Source organism: Cnephaeus nilssonii, assembly GCF_951640355.1.
Source record: "Cnephaeus nilssonii genome assembly, chromosome: 21".
NCBI lineage: Eukaryota > Metazoa > Chordata > Mammalia > Chiroptera > Vespertilionidae > Cnephaeus > Cnephaeus nilssonii.
The window spans coordinates 38,782,455-38,806,788 of record NC_137092.1 but is presented as its reverse complement, the minus strand read 5'-3'; the positions used below and the strand labels follow the sequence as shown (position 1 = coordinate 38,806,788).

The 24,334-nt window shown below is 45.8% G+C and overlaps 2 protein-coding genes and 1 pseudogene across 5 annotated transcripts; 1 reads left to right on the top strand and 2 right to left on the bottom strand.

Annotated features, from left to right (window-relative positions):
* Positions 1-290: 290 nt before the first annotated feature.
* Positions 291-7,967, bottom strand: PEX11B (peroxisomal biogenesis factor 11 beta). 2 transcript variants are annotated; one of them, XM_079760414.1, is made up of 5 exons: positions 7,721-7,967; positions 6,866-6,981; positions 5,964-6,165; positions 1,262-1,702; positions 291-666 (listed from the first exon to the last, which is right to left on the bottom strand). In XM_079760414.1, the coding sequence occupies exons 1-4, from the start codon at positions 7,774-7,776 to the stop codon at positions 1,297-1,299; spliced, it is 780 nt and encodes a 259-aa protein (XP_079616540.1). In that variant the 5' UTR covers positions 7,777-7,967; the 3' UTR covers positions 291-666; positions 1,262-1,296. The 2 variants fall into 2 exon arrangements, with proteins under 2 accessions (XP_079616540.1, XP_079616539.1); XM_079760413.1 differs by having other exon boundaries at positions 291-1,702.
* On the top strand, positions 7,775-13,536 carry LOC307093807 (gonadotropin-releasing hormone II receptor-like; annotated as a pseudogene). The gene is made up of 5 exons: positions 7,775-7,923; positions 8,253-8,693; positions 12,294-12,631; positions 13,152-13,171; positions 13,227-13,536. The product of its transcript is annotated as a gonadotropin-releasing hormone II receptor-like (transcript).
* Positions 13,537-13,909: 373 nt separating this feature from the next.
* RBM8A (RNA binding motif protein 8A) lies at positions 13,910-15,554 on the bottom strand. 2 transcript variants are annotated; one of them, XM_079760415.1, is made up of 6 exons: positions 15,414-15,554; positions 15,086-15,145; positions 14,924-15,001; positions 14,627-14,763; positions 14,235-14,371; positions 13,910-14,083 (listed from the first exon to the last, which is right to left on the bottom strand). In XM_079760415.1, the coding sequence occupies exons 1-6, from the start codon at positions 15,478-15,480 to the stop codon at positions 14,038-14,040; spliced, it is 525 nt and encodes a 174-aa protein (XP_079616541.1). In that variant the 5' UTR covers positions 15,481-15,554; the 3' UTR covers positions 13,910-14,037. The 2 variants fall into 2 exon arrangements, with proteins under 2 accessions (XP_079616541.1, XP_079616542.1); XM_079760416.1 differs by having other exon boundaries at positions 14,924-14,998.
* Positions 15,555-24,334: the final 8,780 nt, after the last annotated feature.

Below are 24,334 nucleotides of genomic sequence, written 5' to 3'. Positions count from 1 at the left end.
GTTTTTGGAGGGACTATAAACTGAACTGGGATGGCATGTGCTTTGTGGAACTTGTATAATTACTTTAACATTAGATTCTCATCTTCCCAAGTAGGCTACAAACATCTGACGCTGGGACCGAGGAGTTAAGCTTTTTGTATCACTACCACCTAGTATGATGCCCTGTAGAGTTTAGGTGTCAATAAAAGTCTGTGGGTCATGATGCAGCGGCTAATGCCATGAAAAATCCAAACCTTAGTGACAGAAATAGGGGCTTCAGATGGTAAAAACACACAGGACCAGACCACACATCAATGAGCAAACTGATCTTTATTGGCTGGCCTAGAAGGCTTGCTCTCCACTGTGAGCAGGGGCCTATCTATTTACACAGAATCATTGTACAATATTTACAGCAAGATGTTAGACATGGCATCATTCTGGGGAGGCGAAGGGGTAAGAACAGGCTACAGATGAAGCCCTGAAGTCGAAGTGTAAGCCGAAATCTGCAGATGTGAGTAGAGGGAAGGGTAAGGGCCAAGTCATGAGCGAGGTTGGTGAGGTAGCCAGGAGGGAGGAAGAGGAAGCAGCGAACCACTTCCGGGGCATGAGGGAAGAGTCCCCTGGGACATAAGTCTTTAAAATTATAGTCTGGAGTCTGAAGGGGGTAAAATCTGCCACAAGCCACCTCTGTGAGGAAAAAGAAGGCAATTAGAATCTTACAGAACACACCTTCTCCCCTATCAAAAAGGCATTTTGCTGCTGATTAAATTCCTAGGACAGGCGACTGAGAAGGGAAAAAAAAAACACCCAGAGACAGAATCTAAGACTTAAGAGACAAAATCAAAAGAGTCAAGAGAGACACAGACAATGCAGTGAAGGAGGAAAAGAACAAAAGCTCCAGCAGATCTGAACATCAGAATCATCCTACTGACTACACAAGTCACCTTTCCTCACTTCATCTTCCCCAAAGCTCCTCCCTCTACCCCGGGGATGGGGAACCATTTTTCTGGCAAGGGCCATTTGGACATTTATAACATCTTTCATGGGCCATACAAAATTATCAACTTAAAAGTTAGCCTGATATATTGGGCCAAACATTTAATTAACTCACCCCTAATGCGTTGGCAGGGCAGACCAAATGATTTTGTGGGCCTTATACGGCCCATGGGCCAGACATTCCCCACCCCTGGTTTACCCATAAATCTCTGGATTTTAACTTTAACCAAGGAGTAGAATTAGGATGGGGCTGGGACACTGGGGACAATCTAAGATTCCATCTTACCAATTCAGGTCCCCTCCTTATCCTGTGCCAGTGTATCAGGGCTTGAGTCGTAGCCAAGGGCAGATGAGGGTGAGAATAGACAGGATGGAGGACACGAGGCCACAAAGCCCCACAATGCCGGGGCCACAGCGCCAGAGGCCTAGTTTGTCCAGTGGAATGAAGAGGTCACAGGCATTCCTGACTACGTCCAGCAGAAGCGGGGGATTACCCCGAAGGACCCGAGCCAGGAGCAGGACTCGGAGCTGAAGCTTCAGAGCTATTTGGGGTAGGCCTCCTCCTGGAGTCCCTGGATCCCCAGGTCCCCCAGTTTCAATTCCTCCTGGGGCTCCTCCTCCAGAACACTTCTGTCGCCGGCTACAAACTGAAGACTCTTGTTCCATCAGTAGGCGAATCTCATAAGCATCACGACTCAAATTCATGATGAGAGAAAACAGATAGTACCTGAGGTACACAGGACGGAAGGGTCAGTAAGGGCACGTGTACCCACTTAGCATATCCAACAGAACACTCAAACAGTTTTTTCCCGCCAAAATGCAAAGGATCACACATTAGAACCCAGAAGTGGATGTGTCCTAGTGCCCACTATTAGAAATGTCCTCCCACCTTTCTGTAAGTAATATGTTTACAATTCCCTTAAGATCCTGGGCTAACGTTCATGAGCATCATTAAATCTTCCAAGATCAACCTCAAATTTCATTTTTCCACTTGGCAACACATTAACACACACACATTCAACTTGAACTACAGTAATACAATTTTTTTAATTATTTTATAAATATGTTTTTTTATTTCAGAGAGAGGAAGGGAGATGGAGAGAAGAATAGAAACATCAATGATGACAGAGAATCACTGGCTGCCTCCTGCATGTCCCCTACTAGGGATCGAGCCCACAACCGGTCATGTGCCCTGACCAGGAATCAAACCGTGACCTCCTGGTTCATAGATCAATGGTCAACCACACCGGCCGGGCACAAATTTGTTTTAAAAGAATAAGCTTCAGTTGTTTCAGAGTCAAATTATAAATAATTTAAATCCAATCCTTTTATTTAACAAAACAAACAAAAAAGAAGTGTGCTGACCAGCTGGTTAAAGTGTCAGCCTGTGTGTCGAAACCGGTTTGGCTCAGTGGATAGAGCGTCGGCCTGCGGACTGAAGGGTTCTGGGTTCGATTCTGGTCAAGGGCATGTACCTTGGTTGCGGGCACATCACCAGTGGGGGGTGTGCAGGAGGCGGTGATCGATGTTTCTCTCTCATCGATGTTTCTAGCTTTCTGTCCCTCTCCCTTCCTCTTTGTAAAAAATCAATAAAATATATATATAAAAAAAATATATATATATATATATTAAAAAAAAAAAGTGTCAGCCTGTGAACTGAAGGGTCTCAGGTTCGATTTTGGTCAAGGGCACATACCTGGGTTGCAGGCTCCCTGACCCAGTTGTGGTGCTTGTGGGAGGTAACCAATTGATGTGGCTCTCTCACATGGATGTTTCCCTCTGTCCTTTCTACCCATCTCCCCTCCCTTCCACTCCCTCTAAAATAAAAGGAAAAATATCTTCCAGTGAAGATTAACAAAACAAAAAAAGAGGTCCAGAGGTGTCAAGCAGCTTGCCAAATGTGTTACATTATAAATTCCTTAAGAACAGTCTATTTTTTATTTTGAATCCATTCTCACAACAGTGGTCTGTACTCAGTATGATTGTCCTGTCTCCAAAACACAGCCTGAATCTAAGCACCTCTTTTACACTCTACTCCCAGTCTAAGCCACCGTCATCTCTTGCTTGCACTCCTACTTTAGTCTTCTAACCTGTCTCTCCCTGGTCACTCTTGCCCCTCGCCCCCGCATAAACTCCTCTTCTTAACACTCTTCATGGTTTCCTTCCTGTCACATTTAGAATAAAATCTAGATAACTTAAGACGGCTTACAGACCTCGAAACCGGACCTGCCTCTCTAACTCCACATTACACCACTCTTTCTGCCAATCAGAGCTCCAACCACATTTGTTTCTTTTGATCCCATCAAGCTTGTTCCTGCTTTGGGACCTTTACACGACTGGGTCCTTCTACCTGAACTATCCTGCCTCCAAAATCTTCACATGGCTGGCTCTTTGGATATGAGCTTAAATGTCACCTTTCCAGAGAGGCCTGGCCTGACCCCCCCCTCCCCCCCCGCTAAAGTAGCAAAACATTTACTTTCTATCACGTGACCCTCTTTCAATTTCCTGCACAGCACTTACCACTGTATTTTCATTTATCTTTTTAAAAAATATATATTTTATTGATTTTTTACAGAGAGGAAGGGAGAGGGATAGAGAGTTAGAAACAACGATAAGAGAGCAACGTTGATCAGCTGCCTCCTGCACACCCCTTACTGGGGATGTGCCCGCAACCAAGGTACATGCCCTTGACCAGAATCGAACCTGGGACCCTTCAGTCTGCAGGCTGACGCTCTATCCACTGAGTCAAACCGGTTAGGGCTTCATTTAATCTTTATGTGTGTCTCCTCCCATTACAATGTGAGCGCCATAGGAGCAGGGGCCTTGTTTGTCTTTACCACTGGGTCCCTATACCTAGACCAGTGCCTGCTATAGTAAGAGCTTGATAAATATTTGTTGAATGAAATAAATAAACATGGCATATAAACTGTTCTAAATAAGTGCTTTTCCATACTACTTCAATCATGCCTCTGTCCACAGCCCTCATACATCACAAGCCATGTAGAAAAACAACACAGAAATGGAGATAGAAAGATGCTACCTAATATAATCTAAAAGAACAGAGAATCATAGCATAACAAGAAACAAATACAGATGATATGTGTACAGATAATTTTATTCTCAAATCGTATTTCTCTGCACCTTCATTACTTGCCAGCTCTTTAGTTCAAGCCATATCTCTTGGCCATATCACGGCCTCTCTTCCTCCTTTGCCCTACTGCAATCCATTCTCCACACTGCAGCAAGAGCAATCTTCTTTAAACACAATTTAAACCATGTCAGATCCCTAGTTAGAACCCACTGTACTCAGGATTTTTATTTTTTAATTTTTAAAAATTGATTTTAGAGAGAGGAAGGGAGGGCAGAGAGAGAGAGAGACAGAGACAGAGACATTGATCACTGACTCTGCCACACACCCTGACCAGGGATCAAACCCACAACCTGGGTATGTGCCCTGACCAGGAATCGAACCCGCCATCTTCTGGTGTACAGGACAGGATGACACTCCAACCAACTGTGCCACACCAGCCAGGGCTAGGATAAAAATTTTCTAAAAACTAAACAAAAAATCTCATCATTGTCTTTCATGAGTGATCTGACCCATCTACCCCTCCAGTTTGAAAGTATGCCTTTTACTCAATGCTATCCATTCCGCTGGCTTTCTTTCTATTTTTTTAATTCCCCAAAGTCTTTCTTGGTTCAAAGCCTTAGAAAATGCTATTTTTTGTTTGAAAAGGTGTTCTCTGCTACTGTTTGCTTTGTCTAACTTCTACTCAAACTTCAAGTCTTACCTAAAATATTATTTTTCTCAAAGAGTTCTTTCCTGATCTTATTTATTTATTTTTATTGATTTCAGAGAGGGAGGGTGAGAGAGAGAGAGATAGAAACAGCAATGATAAGAAAGAATCATTGATCAGCTGCCTCCTGCACACTCCCAACTGGGGATCAAGCCCACAACCGTGGCAATGTGCCCTCGACCAGAATCAAACCCAGGACCCTTCAGTCCTCAGGCCAATGATACTCTATCCACTGAGTCAAACCAGCGAGGGTTCTTTCCTGATCTTTCAATCTTAGTGTTATTTATTTCACAACATCCTGTACTTTTCCTCATATACCTGGTTTGGTGTTTACTTATCCTATATAATAAAAGGGTAATATGAAAATTGTCCCCTTGATGACCAGGAGTTCGACTGGCCTTAGACCAGGGGGCGGGGCCAGTCCGCCAACCGCCCTCGGCCCCTCCCCTCAGCTGGCCCAGGCCTTCGGACCCCACCTGTGCATGAATTTGTGCACCAGGCCTCTAGTTTTAACATATGATTATCCCACTAGACCAGAAGCTTCATGAGAACAGGAATCATATCTGTTTGGCTCTCTGCTTTATTCCCTGAACCACAGTAAGCACTTACTAAATATTTATAGAATGACTGATGAGCAGGTAGTGAGGAGAGTAACCTATGGCAGCGATTTTCAACTGGTGTGCCACAAGAATTTTTAAAACATGCAATACCTGACTATTTAGCCAGGGGCACTGACCTCTTTTCCCTTGGTTTGTCAAGTAAAAAAAAAAATGACAATAGCCAACACAATAGCAATCCGGTGTGAATGAATCAAAATTAAACCTACTTTTTTTGTCACGTCGGCAAAAAATGTGTTTTTGGTGTGCCGTAGAATTTTAGTAATTAGTTTATGTAATTAGTTTATGAGATGAACAAGGTTGAAAATCGCTGACCTATGGTATAGATAGAAGCAGAATTAAAGTAACATAACGTCTTTCCCAATCTTAGTCATTCATGATGGAAGAGCATTTGTCTTCCACCTCCTCCATTCCTTATCCTCTGATAGTTTAAGATGTAAGTGAAGATTAGAAGCAGGCGAGTGAGTAAGATGTGTACATTCTGGGAAGACCCTGAGAGGTCTTTCTCTCATGAAAGGCAAGTTGTGTGGTATGAGGAATACAAAAGGTCTTGTAGAATAAAAGGCTATCAAACCTGAATGAACGCTGGGCCCACTTCTCCTGATCCACACGGGGAGCTAGTCCAGACTTTCCAGCCCACAGGACATTGTCACAGGCGAAGTACAAGGCTCGATTGAGGTGACTAACAGTAATGCAGAATCTCAGGACAACATCTGACAGGTGCACAGCGCGTTTGGCTGACTCAAGGGCATCTGCTGAGTTGCCCAGGCGGAGAACTTGTGGGGATCCGCAGGAAAAAGCAGAGATTTGGAAGTAGTGAGGCGGAGAGAAAAACACAGAGAAAGAGAAAAAGCAAGAGGGTGAAAGTTGAGCAAGTGATAGAAACAAAAACAAATAATTTATTTTTTATTTTTATTTATTTTTTATAAATTATTGATTAAGGTGTTACAAATAATTTTTATTTTTTATTTATTTTTAAAAAATATATTTTATTGATTTTTTATAGAGAGAAAGGGAGAGGGATAGAGAATTAGAAACATTGATGAGAGAGAAACATCGATCAGCTGCCTCCTGCACACTCCCTACTGGGGATGTGCCCGCAACCAAGGTACGTGCCCTTGACCGGAATCGAACCCGGGACCCTTCAGTCCACAGGCCGACGCTCTATCCAGTGAGCCAAACCGGTTAGGGCCAAATAATATTTAAAAAGAGCAGAAACAGTTCATTCTTTTTTACTTCAAATTTTAATTACTTTGTGTCCCGGTTTAGTGTTCTCAAACTTGCCCGTTTCTCCAGCCCTTCATTACACTCACGCTCCTGTTGTCTTACCTCAATTGGGAGGCGTGTAGGGGGTGAATGCAAAGCCAAATGAGGGAGAAGAACTGGCAGAGAAGGTAAAAACCAGGAAGCGGGGACGGAGAGAGAGTAGCTGGGGGTGGAGGGAGTGTTGGGGTAGTAAAGCCTAAAGTTACTTACGCTTTCTTCCTAGGCTCAGGTGGCCCTCCAGTTGTCGAATCTGTTTCTGCAGCTCAGGACTGGCCCCACGTTTCTGCAGCGCGTGGCCAAGAAGGGAGCAGGCGTACTGGGCGGCCCTGGGGGAGACAGGCAAGCAAAGGCGGGACCTCCCGCACCTCCCCGCGAAGGTGTCCTCCTAAAGGCAAGGACGGGCTCCCTTTCCCAGGTTGCGGCCACTCCCTTTCCTGCTCGTCAGGTCCCTAACTCGCTGCTTCTCCTTCAGGCCAGGCCAGGGGAGAGCACGGGGGTCAGAGGAGCCCAGGCGGGGGGAGCACTACTCGGAGCTGAGACGTCAGAGACTTGCGGGGCTGAGCGGGGCCCGGCCAGCACCAGCGGGCAGTCGGTGAGGGTGAGGCTGGGGGACCTGGGGGCACACTATTCCTCATAGGGGTGAACTGAGAGCTCCCCAGGCCCCGGAGCGGAACTGAGCCCAGAAGGCAGGACGGAGGCGGAGTCCCGGTCACAGCAGGGAAGGGGACGGGGACACTTGGAACCGGTCCTCGGCTCGGGGCAGAGTCCGGTCGCTCGCCACCGCTCTCCGGGGCCAGCGCTCCCGCTGCACCGCCGCCCAGCGAGGGCCGTGCGAGTCTCCCGCGGACGCGGCAGCCCTGAGCGTCTCCCGCTGGCCCTCTCGTGCCTCAGTTTCACCATCTTTCCCGGGGAGGGGGGCAGAAACGAATCAGCGCACGGCCGGCTCCCGCAGCGCCTCACGCCCGCGCGGCCCCCGAAGCCCGAGTTGACCCTTGCTGACCCCCGTAGCTGAACTGACTTCGCCGCACGAGGGTCTGCGGGTCCCGCCCCGCCCCCCGCCCGCACCTGCACAGCCGATCCCGGGCCTGGCTCTGGGCGCTGAAGCGGACCCAGGCGTCCATGGCGGCGCCGCTCCCGGCCCCGCGCGCCCCGCCCCGCCTCCCGGTCGCTCAACGGGGCCTCGCGAGGGACAAACGTCGTCAGAAAAGAAAGCGGTGGAGCCCGCCCCGGAGGCGGCCTTTCCGAGAAGTGCTCGCCTCCGGGTCTCCGTAAGCGCGACTGGATTCGAGGGCCGCCACTTCCGAGGGTCAGTTTCCCCGCTCGCACATTCCGCTTTAAATATTCGGGCAGGGGGGCGGGGCCTGCGGGAGGGGCGGGGCCTGCGGGGCGGGGCGGTCCCGGGCGGCCGCTGGATTAGGGTAAGAACACCCGACGGGCACACGCGCTCTGGCCGATCCAGGGCTCCAGGGACTAAGTCTAAGGAAGATAGACCCCAGTTCCCTACGGGATCCAGACAGGTGCCTCCAGCACAGCAGTCGCCGAAGTTACCCCTTCAAACCACACCTCACCTACACCCCTTTCCCTTCAAATCACCAAGTCTGCAGGCCAGGCACCCCCTGGGGGTCGGCGGAGGGGAGACCTGGGCCGGATTAGGAGTGAGATGAAGGCTCAGAGCTGCCCGTCTCGGCGGCAGCCAAGGTCCGAGTGGGAGTGACCACTGCCGTTTGTTTCTTCCGCTGGAGGGAACCTGGCGCTGCTGCGGAGCCACAGCCGCCACCCAGTGAGCTCGGCCCGTCAGGTACGGCAGCTCTAGATTGACTGGCCGCTTTTGTGGTTATGCCCCTAGATGCCACCTGGACTATCACTGCTCAATGGCTGGCCAGGGACATCGCATATCGGACACTCATTCCCGAAACTAACGGCCATGTAGGCTACAGCTTTCTTGCCTGTGGTCATTGAGTTCGACCGCCACCCCCCTCAGCTGTAAGGAAACTTCTGGGGGCAGCCTAGGGGTTTGCTTCTGCTGGCCTTGCCCCAGGTGACTCACTTGTCTGGGCTCAGGGCTAGACTGGACAAGAATTTGGGTCCGTAACATGAGCCTTCAGCGTCTTGTCCTGTGGTTGGTGGTGGTCAGCCACCAATCCTCAGGGGGCAGTGTCTGATACTCTTTCCCATGCTAAGATCAATGCATGCTAATTGGTATCTCTGTTCTTAAAAGCAGTCCTTTTATCTGCGCCTCTTCCTTCAGCTTTGTTTTACTACACTTAGTTTCCCCATTTGTATCCTCCCAGTCCCACCTTGCTTCAGGAGATTGCTGCAGAAACTCTAGGGCAGGGAGGAAACATATATGGAAGGGTCTATTAGGAAGAGAAGCCAGGGGTTTTGGCTAAACCTTTGTGGACCATGTTTTCTCATATGTGGAATCTAATCAACAAAATAAACTGATGAACAAAGTGGATCCAGAGACATGGAAGCATGGAACAGAGTGCAGAATCACAGAGGAAAGGCAGGGGAGGGTGAGAGGTAATCAACCAAAGACCTTTTATGCAAATATGCACAGCCCCTGGACACAGACAGTGCGGGGTGGTGAGGGCCTGGGGCAGGGGTGGAAGGGGGGGGGGCATATGTAATACTTTCAACAATAAAGATTTTTTTAAACTATAGTCCGGCCCTCCAACAGTCTGAGGGACAGTGAACTGGCCCCCTGTTTAAAAAGTTTGAGGACCCCTGGTGTAGAGTCAAATGTTATGCTAAAGATAAGCATAAAGCCCTAGCTGGTTTGGCCCAGTGGATAGAGCATAAGCCTGCAGACTGAAGGGTCCCAGATTCAATTCCCATCAAGGGCACATGCCTGGGTTTGTGGGCTCCATCCCCAATGGGGGGCATGCAGGAGGCAGCCGATCAAGGATTCTCTCTCATCATTGATGTTTCTCTCTCTCTCCCTCTTTTTCTCTCTGAAATCAATAAAAGTATACTTTAAACACACAAAAAACTGGAAAGATCTCTCTCCCCATTTTTTTGGGGTGGGAAGCAACCAAAATTTTTGGTGGCCTTGAGAAAAAAAAAAGAAACTGGAAAAGAAAGCATCTGAACTTGAGTACCAGGTAATCTAATCTCAATAGGAAAATGAACTAGAATCTAGGGAAAAAGTTAAACATGAAGCAATTTTGTTCACAACAAAAACAAAACCCACTACTACAGGGGATGGAGGGAAGATAGGTAGAGCATCTCTGAGACTAGGATTAGGATTACATCTAGAAGAGGGCTAACATTTTAATCTCTTGGATGACAATGCATTAGAATCAAAGATTTCATCCTTAAACCCTCAAATATTAAAAATATAACTACCAAAAAAGAAAAAAATTATAATCAAAATCTAGTCTGACTATACACTGGCCAGATTATTATTATTATGATCTCTGAACGCATAATAATCTGTATATGTATGAGGCCCAGTGCATGAATTCGTGCATGGGTGGGGTCCGGCCAGCCTGGCCAAGGGGAGGGTACATGGGTGGTTGGCCAGCCTGCCTGCTGGTCGAACTCCTGGTTGAGGGGACAATTTGCATATTAGCCTTTTATTATATAGGATGTACACTGAATGGCCAATTATGCGTTCAGAGATCATAATAATCTGGCCACTCAGTGTAGTTCATATATACATATATATATATATGCATATATGTATACATATATAAAATCTTCCAATAGTATGTTGTAAATAGGACCTTCTTAAACCCAAGATTTAAAAAGAACTTGTTGGCCGAAACCGGTTTGGCTCAGTGGATAGAGCGTCGGTCTGCGGACTGGAAGGTCCTGGGTTCGATTCCGGTCGAGGGCATGTACATTGGTTGCGGGCACATCCCCGGTAGGGGGCGTGCAGGAGGCAGCTGGTTGATGTTTCTCTCTCATCGATGTTTCTAGCTCTCTATCCCTCTCCCTTCCTCTCTGTGAAAAATCAATAAAATATATTTAAAAATAAATAAAAAATAAAATAAAAAGAACTTGTTGCCTCCGTGTAAAAGGAATTACAGTTGGGTTTGTTCATATGAAGTAAATTTTAGGTGTGGACTTGGGGGTTAGAAGCCTGTTTTTGTTGCATTGCTTGCTTGTTTTATTTTGCTTTTTTCCTGAGTCTAGGTTCTACCACTACTAGCTATATGACTTTGGCTAAATCATTTGAAACCCATGGGCCACAAGATGAATTTCATTATTTTTTACAGCCTGACCTGATTAATAGTTTCAATCTCCATTTGTTTCAATGGCAAACTGGTGGTAACATGATACATGTGCAAAAAGTGAGATATTTTTTGTTCCAAAATAGTCTCCTCTTGTGTAATTCTGCACAACATATTCTGCATGTTGTTAAAATATCAGTGTTAAAAATATGTTTAAAACAAATTTTTTATTATTGATTTGAGAAGAGAGGAAACATCAATTTTGTTGTTCCACTTATTTGTGCATTCATTGGTTGACTCCTGCAGGTGCCTGCAACCCTGGTGTGCATATTGGGATGACACTCTAACCAACTGAGCTACCCAGCCAGGGGGAAAAAAACCCACTTTTTTAAAAAAAAGGCGGTGTTAGTGTGATGGAGTATGGGGTAGTTAGAAATTAGTCTGTAACCGAGTTTCCAGTAGTTAAAAGAAAGGTTTTAGGTAAACTGCATATAAAGTAACGAGAGGAGGCAGAAGTAAGGCTATGGATCAAATGTAAGTCCAGGAGCCTGACCTTTTTTCCAACCCCTTCTCACAATGTCAAGTATTTCTAGGCATAGTGCAAAGAAAACACACCCCAAAACTCCAAACCCCCAGAACGTATGGACGCAAGATAAGGGAAGAGGAAAGACCAATGTCCAACTAGCTCATGTAACTCCAAGCAGTTCATGCCATTGTATGTCTATGGCTGATACTATCTACCTTTCCTAAAAGCCCCTCCACCTGCGAAATCACTTTTCCAAATGTCTTATATTTAGGAATCTGACACCTACAAAGCTTGCCTTTTACCAAACTAATAGTGACTCAAATCTACCTTACCTGAACCAAGGTACTAACTTACCTGAAAGCTCAAACATGAAAAATACTCTACTGATTCAAACAAAAAACTCAGCAATTTACCAAAAAGGGGGAGGGGCGGCCAAGAGCATTTGGAAAATGTTAAGTTTTATTATTTAACATTGTTTCACTATTATTGTTACTGTACAAAATTCTATTACTAAAGGTCACTTCAGAGTGGTTGCACAATGGCCTGAAATTTTAGCAACACCCATTTTATACAAGATTTTTCCCCCACAGAATTAATCAGACACATCAGGAAAATCATTTCAGCTAAAAATGTTGGTGAGGTGGTAGAGATATCCTTTTATAAAGTGCAATGTTTAGCATAGTAATTTAAAAAAAAAGAAAAAAGACAGGATTCTTTACGTTGCAGGATTTAACAAACTTAATGGTTAGCTCCATAGCCTAAGGGGACATAGGGATTTTCAAGATACATTTCTAACCCTTTTAAATATTGGCACCGTGGATGAAACATCAACTCAGCACTGTAGTGTTTTGCATAGATTCAAGTGTGACAATGGTGGGTAGGTTGGGGGGAGGTGGAAGGGGATCAGTGATAATGGTCCTCAACCCCACTCCAGCTGTTGCTATTCCATACCATCCGCCAAGCTGGCCCAGGCCCCTTCACTCAGTGTGTTACCAAAGGCAGCTTCAAGGCTCAATGGCAAGGGAGTACCTATAACCTCTTCCTCTGCTGCCCCTTCTATGCCACTGACTGTCATGACCACCTGCTATCGCCGCATTGTCTTCAGTGTGTCTAGTTCCCCAATAAGGAAGGTGAGACTTCGATCCCCAGGCTCTCATCCATACCCTCAAACAATTGCCTCTGGCCTCATTTATCTGGTAGCTATTTATCAAACCAAAAGTGAGATTCTAACTGTATTTCTAGTACCTGATGCTGCACATAATTTTCTTGAATGCCTCCAATTCTAACCAACCTCTAGCCATCATCTGAACTTGAGTTAGGTGGAGAAGGATTAAGGAGAAACGTGATCAGTATTCTCCTTTACTCTTGGGACACCATGAAGTCTTAAAGTAGACTTAGTAGCTTCATACAGCACAGCACCTCAAGCAAACCTTGCCCACTGGCGTGGTTCAGTGGTTGAGCGTTACCTATGAACCAGGTCACAGTTTGATTCCCGGGCAGGGCACACGCCCGGGTGGAGGGCTCAATTCCCAGTAAGGGGGATGTGCAGGAGGCAGCCAATCAATGATGTTTCTATCTCTCCCCCACTACCTTTCTCTCTGAAATCAATAAAAATAAGAAAAAAAAAACCCACACCAAAACTGTTCACCAGCATGTCTGTCATAATCCCTGGGGGAAAAGGAGCAAGATAGTCCCAAGTTTCGAAGGAGAAGAGGGTGTGCAGCATCTCCTTGCAGGGGGGAGCTCCATCTCACTGCCCACCCATCAGTTCACCCCATACTCAGGTCCGCAGCTGAATGGTTCGGAATTTCAGTGTATTTTCTAAATCCCAAACCTACCAGTGACTTTGCCCTCCGCCGCTCCTTAGACAACCACCCCGTGTTTGTCTCTGGACCTGCGACTAGCCCTGCTTATGTAGCTGACCTCTGTCCTCGGCCGGACACCTTACTACTCGCTGGGTCTCCGGTACTGGTTCTCTCCCACAGTGCTAACTGGAGTTCCTCCCAGCCTCCTCCTCTTCTCTTTGGCCTCATCAATGCTCCTCTGGATCACCTCCAAGGGGCCTTCACCTTGGCTGCCAAAGTGGGCACCAAGAACTCTGCATAGACTCCTTTAGGGAAAGAGAATCTGGGAGAATGCTCCATAGGAGATTCAGCCCTTAAACAGCTGGAGGTACAAACACATGTGGCAGTAAGGGCAGGAGGAACAAAAAGAAAACATTCCTATAACATCCATTTGCTCAGGACAGAGTATATAGGAACAGAATAATTATTTAATATCCTGAAAACATCTCACTTCTACCCCTGCTCTCTTAGCTTCCAAGAAAAATAAATACCTTAAGCAGTGTTTCTACTTTGACTCTTGAGACTTGAGACTATGTCTAATGTAGAAACTCACTGAATTCAGTTACTGGGAAAAGTACCTTCACAGTGTCCCACACTGCCTATTGTAAAGAGCACTTCAGAGCTTGCAAGGTTAGAGCAAGAAAATAATTTTAAATGTAGAAAACAAAAATGGGACATTTATTTATAATTCACCCCCCCGCCCCCCCTTCAAAAAAAAAAACCTCCAAAACACTAAGCAACAGGGTAAAGGATTAAATATAAACAGCGAGTTCCACCCCGGCCCCGTGGTCACATGGAATCTCTGGAGCGAACACCTGGCCAGCAGAGGACCTGTCAGCGACGCCTCCGGTCTGGACTCCTGCTGCGCCGGCGGCCACCTCTAGGAAAAAGGAAAGGAAGGGTGGTGGTGGTGGGGGGTGTCCATCAGAGGGACCTAGCAATGTCCTTTCTCTGTTTTGCTCATATTCCCTTCACCAAGATAGTGTCTCACATCACAGGATCATTAAAAAATAGTACCCACTCCACCTTACCTCCTCTTGCCCTTGGGTGGACCCCGCACAAAACACCAGTCCACACTGATCGGCTGTCCCATCAAATCCTGGCCATTGAGTCCCTCCATCGCAGCCTGGGCCTCCTTGTATGTTTCATACTCAACTAGAGTATACCCCTAGGGCAAGCGGAAGACGGCTATCAAAACCCTGTTCCACCAAGCCAGGTTCTATTAACTTTAAACAATGCACATCACATATCCCTACGGTACACACAACAGGTCTGTCAGTTCCTGTCTCTGCTGTGTCTAACAAAACCAATTTCCAATGTCATTTTATTTCCACTTTGCTCTTGGCCGACCAGGGCGACCACGGGAGATCTGCCCCAGCTGTCTAAGGGTGCTGGGGGAGAGGCAAGGAGTAGAACTCAGTACCTTCAGGTATCCCGTGCGCCGGTCCAGGTTGAGGTGGATGTTTTTTATTTCCCCGTACTCTGCAAATTTGTCATGGATGTCTTCCTCCGTGGCTTCCTCATGGACCCCCGTGACAAAGAGAATCCAGCCTTCAACAGCTGTTGGGGAAGGGAGGGAGGTGAGCACACAGAGAAAAGCTCAAGAGGGTCCCAGCAGCAGGGTGAGTGCGACTCCAGACCCCGCACCCCTTTCCGACGGGTTTCACGTTACTGTCTCCCCCTCCCTGCAGACACACGCCCGCCGGCTCCGGCTACTCACAGCGCTGCGGCCCGGGCTCGTCGCCATCCTGCTCCACGCTGTCGTAATCCTCCCGCATCCGCGCTCGAGACCCCTCTTCTAGGAAACACGCACGCGATCACCGGAAAAGCCCCCTTTCCCACGGTTCCCCCGGAAAACGGACCCCGTTTTCTTCACACTCACCGGAGCCAAAGCCGCGGCCCTTCCGCTTCTTCGCCTTTTCTTTCAGTTTGTGGATGCTCTCTGTAACCCCATAAGGGAAAGAATAAGTGCCAAAGGGAACATGCAGAACGACAGTCTCTTTCCCCAGACATTCCCCGCGAGCGGACCCCACCACCTCCAGTCCCTTCTAGCCCCGCCCCCAAGCCGCCGCCGGGGGCGGAGCCTGCAGGCCGCGGAACCCCGCTCCCCCGCTCCCCACCTCCCCGCCGGGAGGAAGGGGCGCCGTTGCCCTATCACGTCCTTCTCTCGCACCTTCCCCGCTTCCCGCAGCCGCCTCCACTGTCCTCACCGTCCCCATCCTCATCCATGGCGAAATCCTCGCCGCCGGCCTCGTGAAGATCCAGCACGTCCGCCATCTTGCCTCCCTGTAACCCGCGTCCGTGCCGCTCCGGGTCTAAGCAGCCCCGGGAAACTGTCGCGGAGGGGAAAGGTCACCCGTCCAGTCGACCAATCAAAAGCTTACTCTAAGTCCTGCCCTCGACGCGGTGAAAATGCGCACGTGGAGGCGGGCCCCGTCCGGGAAGAGCCGGAAGTGCCCAGGTAGCCATCTGGAGCAGGTCGGAAGCCGGAAGTGCTCCTGTAGTCCTCTGGAGCGGGCCGGGAGCGGAAAGCCGCCCCTGGGCGGGGCACGCGCCGACAGCGAATCAATGGCTTCCTCTATCCTCGGCAACCAGGAGCAATACTGCCGGCAGGAAAGCCCCGCATAATTTCTGTAGTGGAGGGCTGCCTTCTGTCTCTCACTCACACTCGGAAGTGGAAGTTGAAGAAAGTTTCTTTCTTTCAAAACTTCCAGGCCTTTACCCTGTTCCGAGGAGCCGCAGGATCTGTGATGTGAGCATTAAAAAATAAAAATGAAAAGTTCAGTCTGCAATGCTGGCTCATACTGCGCACGGAATTTCTCTCTCTCTCTCTCTTTTAAATATACTTTATTGATTTTTTACAGAGAAGAAGGGAGGAGGAGAGAGAGTTAGAAACATTGATGAGAGAGAAACATCAATCAGCTGCCTCCTGCACACCCCCCACCAGGGATGTGCCCACATCGAACCCGGGACCCTTCAGTCCGCAGGCCAATGCTCTATCTACTGAGCCAGACCAGTTAGGGCCCAAATTTCTCTCTTAAATTGTAAGACCTGGTTGTCTGTGCAGTTCTTTTGGTGAGACAGATACCAACTTTTTTTCTTTTTAAGGTTAATCCCCAACTTTCCCCACCACCTCTGGGGAATTAATAAAAGAACATGTCTTTAAACAAAATAGGGGCTTTAGCTTCTTGGAGGATGTGGCGGGTTTTTCACTTTTAGAAACCTAGGCGTTGAGCGCAGTTGGCATGGCTCAGTGGTTGAGCATCAACCCATGAACCAAGAGGTCACGGTTGGATTCAGGGTCAGGGCACATGCCTAGGTTGCCGCTCAATCCCCAGTAGGGGTTGTGCAGGAGGCAGCTGATCAATGATTCTCTCTCATCGTGAATGTTTCTCTCTCCCTCTCTCAAATCAATTTAAAAACAACAGAAAGCTAGGATTTGAATTCTGGAAGGGTAGCTCAGTTGATTAAAGGGTCGTCCCCATATGCCAAGGTTTCGGGTTCATCCGGGTCTGGGTACATACAAGAATTAACCAATGAATGCAGAAATAAGTGGAACAACAAGTCAGTGTTTCTCTGTCTCAAATCAGTATCTTTTTTAAAAATGCCTTTAACTAAAACAAACAAAAAAACCTAGGAGTGAGACAAAACCCATATTGTCCCCAAATCCTGGAATCACAATGTAGGCCTTAAACAATAGTGGATTGAAGATTCACTTATTAATTTTTTTCTTATTAATTTTTTAATCAAACAATTTTGAATGTTTATCCGTGTCTAATACTAGAGGTGATGCTGGCAATACAAGGAAAAATAATTATATCATCAACAATCACTTTATCTATATATATAAAAGCCTAAGCGACCAAATGACTGAGCAACCAAATGACTGAACGACCAGAGGACCGGATGACCAGTTGCTATAATGAGCACTGACCACCAGAGGGCAGGCGCTCAATGAAGGAGCTACCCTCTGCTGGTCAGTGCGCTCCCACAGCAGGAGTGCCACTCAGCTGATGGACCCATTCCGGCGACCCACCAGCCTGGTGGCAGCCACTCCCTCCCTCAGTAGTCCTGCAAGTCCGATCTCCAGAGAACAGGTCAGGCACTGACAGACCAGCCTGCTGGTGCTACTGGCATGATCCCGACAGTGCCACCGGCCTCCTGGACGTCAGCCTTGGGCACTGCAGCCACATTCCGCAAGGAAGAAATGATATAAAAGCGGCTGCCAGGTGGCTCCCAACAACTGGTGTGAATGTCAGCAGGATGGATTCCAGGCCCACAAGGGTGTTCCACTACCCACTCGGAGGGCCGGTCATGTCCTGGCCCCCTCTCCACCCCCCCCCCCCACCCACCCGGATGGGTGCCAGACACAGGGCTCACGGCTGGCAAGCACCGCTGTGGTGGGGCGAGCCTTTCCCGATCAGGACTGTCTGGGCACGAGCCCGCGGCAGGCGCAGTGGGGCCAGGATGAGTGGGAGCTGCAGGTGGCGTTGGACGGCTGGTTTCAGCCCAATCCCCGCAGGCCACGCTGAGGGACCCCACCCATGCACGAATTCGTGCACCGGGCCTCTAGTAATTACATATAGAAGTGGTAATTGCTATCACCAAGTGGAATAGGAGTAGGTGAGTCCATGTAAGGGAGGACTTCTGTTTGAACTCGGCCTTTAAGGCTGGGTAGTTTTCCAGGCAAAGCAGGCGATACTAACTGAAACTAGGAGACACTAATCCATTCTCCACAGGAGGTAGTTTGGTCTTTTAAAAAAAATCAGTTTGATGTAGTCTCATTTGTTTATTTTTGCTTTTGTTTCCCTTGCCCGAGGAGATATATCAGAAAAAAATATTACTATGGGCATTGTCTGAGATTTTACTGCCTATATTTTCTTCTAGGGTTTTTATGTTTTCTTGTTTAACATTTAAGTCTTTAATCCATTTTGAGTTTATTCTTCTATGTGGTGTGGGAAGGTGGTGTAGTTTCACTTTTTTGCACGTATCTGTCCAATTTTCCCAACACCATTTATTGAATAGACTCCCTTTAGCTCATTGTATGTTTTTGCCTCCTTTGTCAAATATTAATTGACTATAAAGGTGTGGATTTATTTCTGGACTCTATTCTGTTCTATTGAGCTATATGTCTGTATTTATGCCAGTACCATGCTGTTTGATTACTATGGCCTTGTAGTATAGTTTGATATCAGGTAGTGTGATTCCTTCAACATTTTTCTTCTCAAGATTGCTGTGGCTACTCATGGTTTTTTATAGTTCCATATAAATTTTTTGAGTATTCGTTCTAGTTCTGTAAAATGTGCCATTGGTATCTTGATAGGAATTGCGTTGAATCTATAGATTGCTTTGGGCAGTATGGACATTTTAATAATGTTAGTTCTTCCTATCCATGAATATGCTATATGTTTCCACTTATTTGTATCTTCTTCAATAGTTTCTTCAGTGTGTTATAATTTTCCAAGTACAGTTCTTTTACATCCTTGGTTAAATTTATTCCTAGGTACTTTTTTCTTTTTGAAGCAATTGTAAATGGGATTGTTTTCTTAGTTTCCCTTTCTAATAGTTCATTACCTATAATAAAACCATAATATGCTAATTAGACTGGACAACCTTCCGGACAAAGCCGGGGCTGTGAGGGAAGCCCGGGTCACAGGTGCCCGAGGGAAGCTGGTGCTGGCAGCTGGGGGAAGGAAGACCTACTCTTGCACAAATTTCGTGCATCAGGCTTCTAGTTGGTGTATAAAATGCAACTGATTTCTGGATATTTATTATGCATAACACTACTGAATTTATCAGTTCTAATAGTTTTTTTTTTTTTTTGTAGAATCTTTAGGGTTCTCTCTATACAGCATCATGTCATCTGCAAATAATGACAGTTTTACTTCTTCCTTTCCAATTTGGATGCCTTTTATTTCTTCTTGTTGTCTGATTGCTGTGGCTAGGACTTTCAGTATTATATTAAGAGCGGTGAAAGCAGACGTCCCTGTCTTATTCCTGATCTTAAGAGGAATGCTTGTAGTTTTTGCCCCTTGAGTATGATGTTGGCTATGCATTTGTTATATATGGTCTTTATTATGTTGAGGTATAGTCCCTCTATTCCCACTTTGCTGAGAGTTTTTATCATAAATGGGTGTTGGATTTTATCAAATGCTTTTCTGCATCTAGTGATATAATAATGTGGTTTTTATTCTTCATTTTGTTTATGTGGTATATTATGTTTATTGATTTGCAGATATTGTACCAACTTGCATCCCTGGAATAAATCCCACTGGATTATGGTGTATGATCTTTTTAATGTATTTCTGTGTTTTGTTTGCTAATATTTTGTTGAGGATTACAGCATCTATGTTCATCTGGGATATTGATCTATAATTTTCTTTCTTTGTAGTGTCTTTATCTGGTTTTGGAATGAGCTTGGAAGTCTTTCCTTCTCTTGAATTTTTGGAATAGTTTGAGAAGTATAGGTGTTAGTTCTCTGAATGTTTGGTCAAATTCACCTGTGAAGCCATCCAATCCCTTTTGTTTGGCTGGGAGTTTTTTTCTTTGTTTGTTTGTTTGTTTTTTACTTCTGCTTCCATTTTAATAGTTGTAATCTGTCTATTCAGATTCTCTGATTCTTCCTTATTTAGTTTTGGAAGGTTATATGTTTCTAGAAATTAATTCATTTCATACAGATTGTCCAACTTGTTGGTATATAGTTGTTATAATATTTTCTTACAATCTTTTTAAAAATATATATTTTATTGATTTTTTACAGAGAGGAAGGAAGAGAGAGAGAGAGTTAGAAACACTGATGAGAGAGAAACACCAATCAGCTGCTTCCTGCACACCTCCTACTGGGGATGCGCCCACAACCAAGGTACATGCCCTTGATCAGAATCGAACCTGGGACCCTTGAGTCAGCAGGCCAAAGCTCTATCCACTGAGCCAAACCAGTTAGGGATTCTTATAATCTTTTGTATTTCTTTTGTGTCAGTTTTTACTTCCCCTCTTTCATTTCTTTATTTATTTGGGTCTTCTCTCTTTTCTTCTTGATGAATCTGGTTAAAGGTTTGCCAATCTATCTTTTTTCAAGAACCTGTTCTTGGTTTCATTGATCTTTTGTATTATTTATTTAGACTCTATTTTGTTTATTTCTGCTCTGATCTTTACTAATTCCTTCCTTCTACTCTTTTTGGGCTTTGTTGTTCTTTTTTCAAGCTCCTTTAAGTATAAAGTTAGATTGTTTATTTGAGCTTTTACTTGTTTCTTTGTTGTTAATCCTCACGTGAGGACATTCTTCAATTGATTTTCAGAGAGTTTGGAAGGGTGGGGAGAGACAGAAAAACATTGACATGAAAGAGATACATTGGTTGCTTCCCTTATAGAACCTGCAACCACCATATGTGCTCTTGACTAGAATCAAACCCAGGACCCTTCAGTCCACAGCAGACGCTCTATCCACTGAGCCAAACCAGCTAGGACTTTTTTTCTTGTTTCTTGAGATAGGCCTTAGGACTGTTTTCCCTGTGTCCCACAGATTTGGGTTGTTGTGTTCTAATTTTCATTTGTTTCAAGGCATCCTTTGATTTCTTCCTTGATCTCATTGTTAACCCACTCATTATTTAGTAACATGTTATTTAGCCTAAATGTCTTTGTGTGCTTTTTCAGTTTTCTTGTGATTGATTTCCAGTTTCACAGCAGAGAAGATGCTTGATATGATGTTAGTCTTCTTAAATTTATTGAGACTTGTTTTGTGTCCTAACATGTGGTCTATCCTAGAAAATGTTCCAGATGCACTTGAAAAGAATGTACGTATATTCTGCTGTTTTGGGGTGAAGTGCTCTGTAGATACCAATTAAATTCATTTGATCGAGTGTGTCATTTAAGGCTGCCTTCTCCTTGTTGATTTTCTCTCTGGATGATCTACCATTGATGTGAATAGGGTATTAACATTCCCTACTATGACTGTACTACTGTCAATCTTTCTTTCCATGGCCATCAAGATTTGCTTTACATATTTAGGAACTCTTGTATTGAGTGCATAAATGCTTATAAGTGTTACATCCCCTTGTTGGATTGCTCCCTTTATCATTATGTAGTGTCCTTATTTGCCTCTTACTATAGCCTTTGTTTTTAAAGTCTATTTTGCCCTGGCCAGTGTGGCTCATTTGGTTGTGCAATGTCCCATGCACTGAAGGGCTGCCAATTCAATTCCTGGTCAGGGCACATGCCCAGGTGGCAGGCTCAATCCCTGGTGGAGGGCACGCAGGAGGCACCCATTGATGTTCCGTTCTCACATTGATGTTTCTCTCTCTCTCCCTTCCTTTCTCTCTGGAAGTCAATTAAAAATCTTTATTAAAAAAAAAAGTCTATTTTGTCAGATATAAGTATTGCTACCCCAGCTTTTCTTTTCCTTTCCATGTGCATTAAATATCTTTTTCCATCCCTTTACTTTTAGTCTGTGTGTATCTTTCATTCTGAGGTGGGTCTCTTTAAAAAGACTCCAATACTTTAGAGTATTTAAGTCATTTATATTTAAAGTGATTATTGATAGGTATGTATTATTGCCATTTAATTTTTTTAAAACTATGTTCTGTTGTTGTTTCTCCTCCTCCTCTCCTCCTCCTTTTCTCCCTCCTCCTCCTCTTCTTCCTCCTTCTTCCTCTCCTCGTCCTCTCCCTTCTCCTCCTCCTCCTCCTCCTCCTCCTCCTCCTCCTCCTCCTCCTTCTCCTCCTCCTCCTCCTCCTCCTCCTCCTCCTCCTCCTCCTCCTCCTCCTCTTCCTACTTCTGGAAAGCCCTTTAACATTTTTTGTAATGCTGGTTTGGTGGTAACAAACTCCTTTAGCTTTTCTTTCTCTGGAAAGCTCTTTATTCTCCTTCAGTTTTAAATGATAGTCTTACTGGGTATACTAGCCTTGGTTGTAGGTCCTTGCTTTTGATCACTTTGACTATTTCATGCCATTCCTTTCTGGCCTGAAATGTTTCTGTTGAGAAATCAACTAACAGTCTTATGGGAATTCCCTTGTAGGTAACTAACTGCCTTTCTCTTGCAACTTTTAAGATTCTTTTTCTATCTTTAACTTTGCCATTTTAATTATGATGTGTCTTGGTGTGGGCTTCTTTGGGTTCATCTTATTTGGGACTCTTTGCACTTCCTGGACTTGTGTGTTTTTTCTTTTACCAGGTTAGGGAAGTTTTGGGTCATTATTTTTTCACATAGGTTCTCAATCCCTTGCTTACTTCCTTCTTCTGGTACCCATATGATGCCGAATTTGTTATGCTTCATGTTGCCCCAAAGGTCCCTTAAATTATCCTCACTTTTTAAATTTTTTTCTTTTTGCTGCTCCAATTAGGTGCTTTTTTTCTACCTTGTGTTCCAAATTACTCATTTGATCCTCTGCTTCATCTAACCTACTATTTTTTCCTTCCAGTGTGTTCTTTATTTCAGATGTTACATTCTTCATTTCTCACAGGTCCTTTTTAATGGTTTCTATGTCCTTTTTCATGCTGTTGAGCATCCTTATGATCATGACTTTGAACTCTAAATCTGATAAATTGGTTGCCTCCATTTCATTTAGTTCCTCCTCTGGAGAATTCTCTTCTTCTTTCATTTGGGGCCTGTTTTTTTGTTTGTTTGTTTGTTTTTGGCTGTCTCTTTGTGTTTCTCTGTTTGAGATGGATCTGCTATGACTTACAGTCTTGGTAGGGTGGACTTACACATTAGGTGTCCTGTGGGACCAGTGGCACTGCTCCCTGATCATCTGAGCTGGGTGCTCTAGGAATGTCCCTTGTGGGCATTAAGTGGGTCCTCCTATTGTAATTGAGTCTTTGTTGCTATTGGCTTCTTCATGCATGGGATCAACCTCAAGCTGGCTGACTATGAGGCTCAACCACCAGCACAGTATGCAAGCTGCTATGCAGGTCCTGATCACATGAGGCAGAACTTGCCTCAGAACTATGGTGCCACTGGGTTCTCCCCATGGATATACTGCTTGAGAAGCTTATTGGATCTTTCTCTGTTGTTTTCTGAATCTGACCACTGGGCACATTGGTTCTGGGCCTCTTCAGAGGGACTCTGGTGCAGGTCAATGTCAGACACTGCCTGTGACTGGCCCTGAGCAACTCGTTTGCAGCTATCAGTGATCCTAAACGTATGGCTCCCTTTGCTGGACCTGGGTGACTATGGAGAGGACCAAGCTGTGCACCCAGGCTGGCTTTTACCAGCACTTTACCTGGGACAGGTCAGCAAAAGTCTCAAAGCATCCAGAGGCCCACCTCCGCCTGCAGTCCCCCTGTTAGGTTTAGTCACTGAAAGAGCCTCGGCTGTACTTCTCAGCAGGCGTAAGCCCCACAGGATGGGACAAGAGGGATTCTAGCAAGTGGGGCTATTACTTCTCCCCAGGCTGATGCCGCTTGGAGGGAAATGCTCTGCCTGAGAAAGATGACGTCTGCAGTATGGGGGAATGACTCAGCACAGGGTTCCTGGTGGCTGATCCTTCAACTCTCCCCAGAACCACCAACCTGACTTTCCCCTCTCTCCACTGGAACCCAGGGGTAGTGGCTGCAAAGGAAATTTTGTGGTTTGGCCCTTTAAGAGGGTACCTGCATCTCTAGTCTTCTCTTCCTGGGGGACAGTCACCCTGCTTTTCACAGCTGGATGTTATGTGGGTGCCTTTCCTGGTTCTGATGCTCTAGGCTAGGGAGCCCTGCTTGGGGTTCAGACCCCAGACTTCTCAGGGGAACCCCCAGCAGCTGAGATATCCCTCTGGAACTTCAGCTGCCGCCTATAGGAGCCCAGCCAGCCCTCTCATGCCTCTGCACTTCCTACCAGTCTTGATGTGGCTCCTTCTGTGAATCCTTAGTTGTAAGGCTTCTCTCCAGCTAGTCTTCAGTTGGTTATTCAGGATGATTTTTCTACAATTTAGTTGTAATTCCAGTTTGGTCCTGGGAAGAGGTTAGTGTAGCTTCCACCTCTAATGTTTTTAAGACACAATGCCAGTTGTTAGGGAAGATATAAGAGAGCTGTTTGACTTCATCTCTTTTCATGGGATTCTTCAGTGGCTTCCAGATGCCTCATAGGCCAAAGCAAACAAAGACATAACTGCTTCTCACATGTCCCAGGAAGAGAAGCACCGTCATTAAGGAT

What these genes read in the sequence shown, in the direction of transcription:
- PEX11B (XM_079760413.1), bottom strand. Translation starts at nt 7,776, where the DNA reads ATGGACGCCTGGGTCCGCTTCAGCGCCCAGAGCCAGGCCCGGGATCGG. An exon ending in GCCCGGGATCGGCTGTGCAG is followed by an intron (nt 6,982 to 7,720) that starts GTGCGGGCGGGG and finishes TGTCTCCCCCAG; the next exon opens with GGCCGCCCAGTACGCCTGCT. An exon ending in CCTGAGCCTAGGAAGAAAGC is followed by an intron (nt 6,166 to 6,865) that starts GTAAGTAACTTT and finishes GATCCCCACAAG; the next exon opens with TTCTCCGCCTGGGCAACTCA.
- RBM8A (XM_079760415.1), bottom strand. Translation starts at nt 15,480, where the DNA reads ATGGCGGACGTGCTGGATCTTCACGAGGCCGGCGGCGAGGATTTCGCC. An exon ending in GGGCCGCGGCTTTGGCTCCG is followed by an intron (nt 15,002 to 15,085) that starts GTGAGTGTGAAG and finishes CGTGTTTCCTAG; the next exon opens with AAGAGGGGTCTCGAGCGCGG. An exon ending in CCACCCAAGGGCAAGAGGAG is followed by an intron (nt 14,084 to 14,234) that starts GTAAGGTGGAGT and finishes CCTTTTTCCTAG; the next exon opens with AGGTGGCCGCCGGCGCAGCA.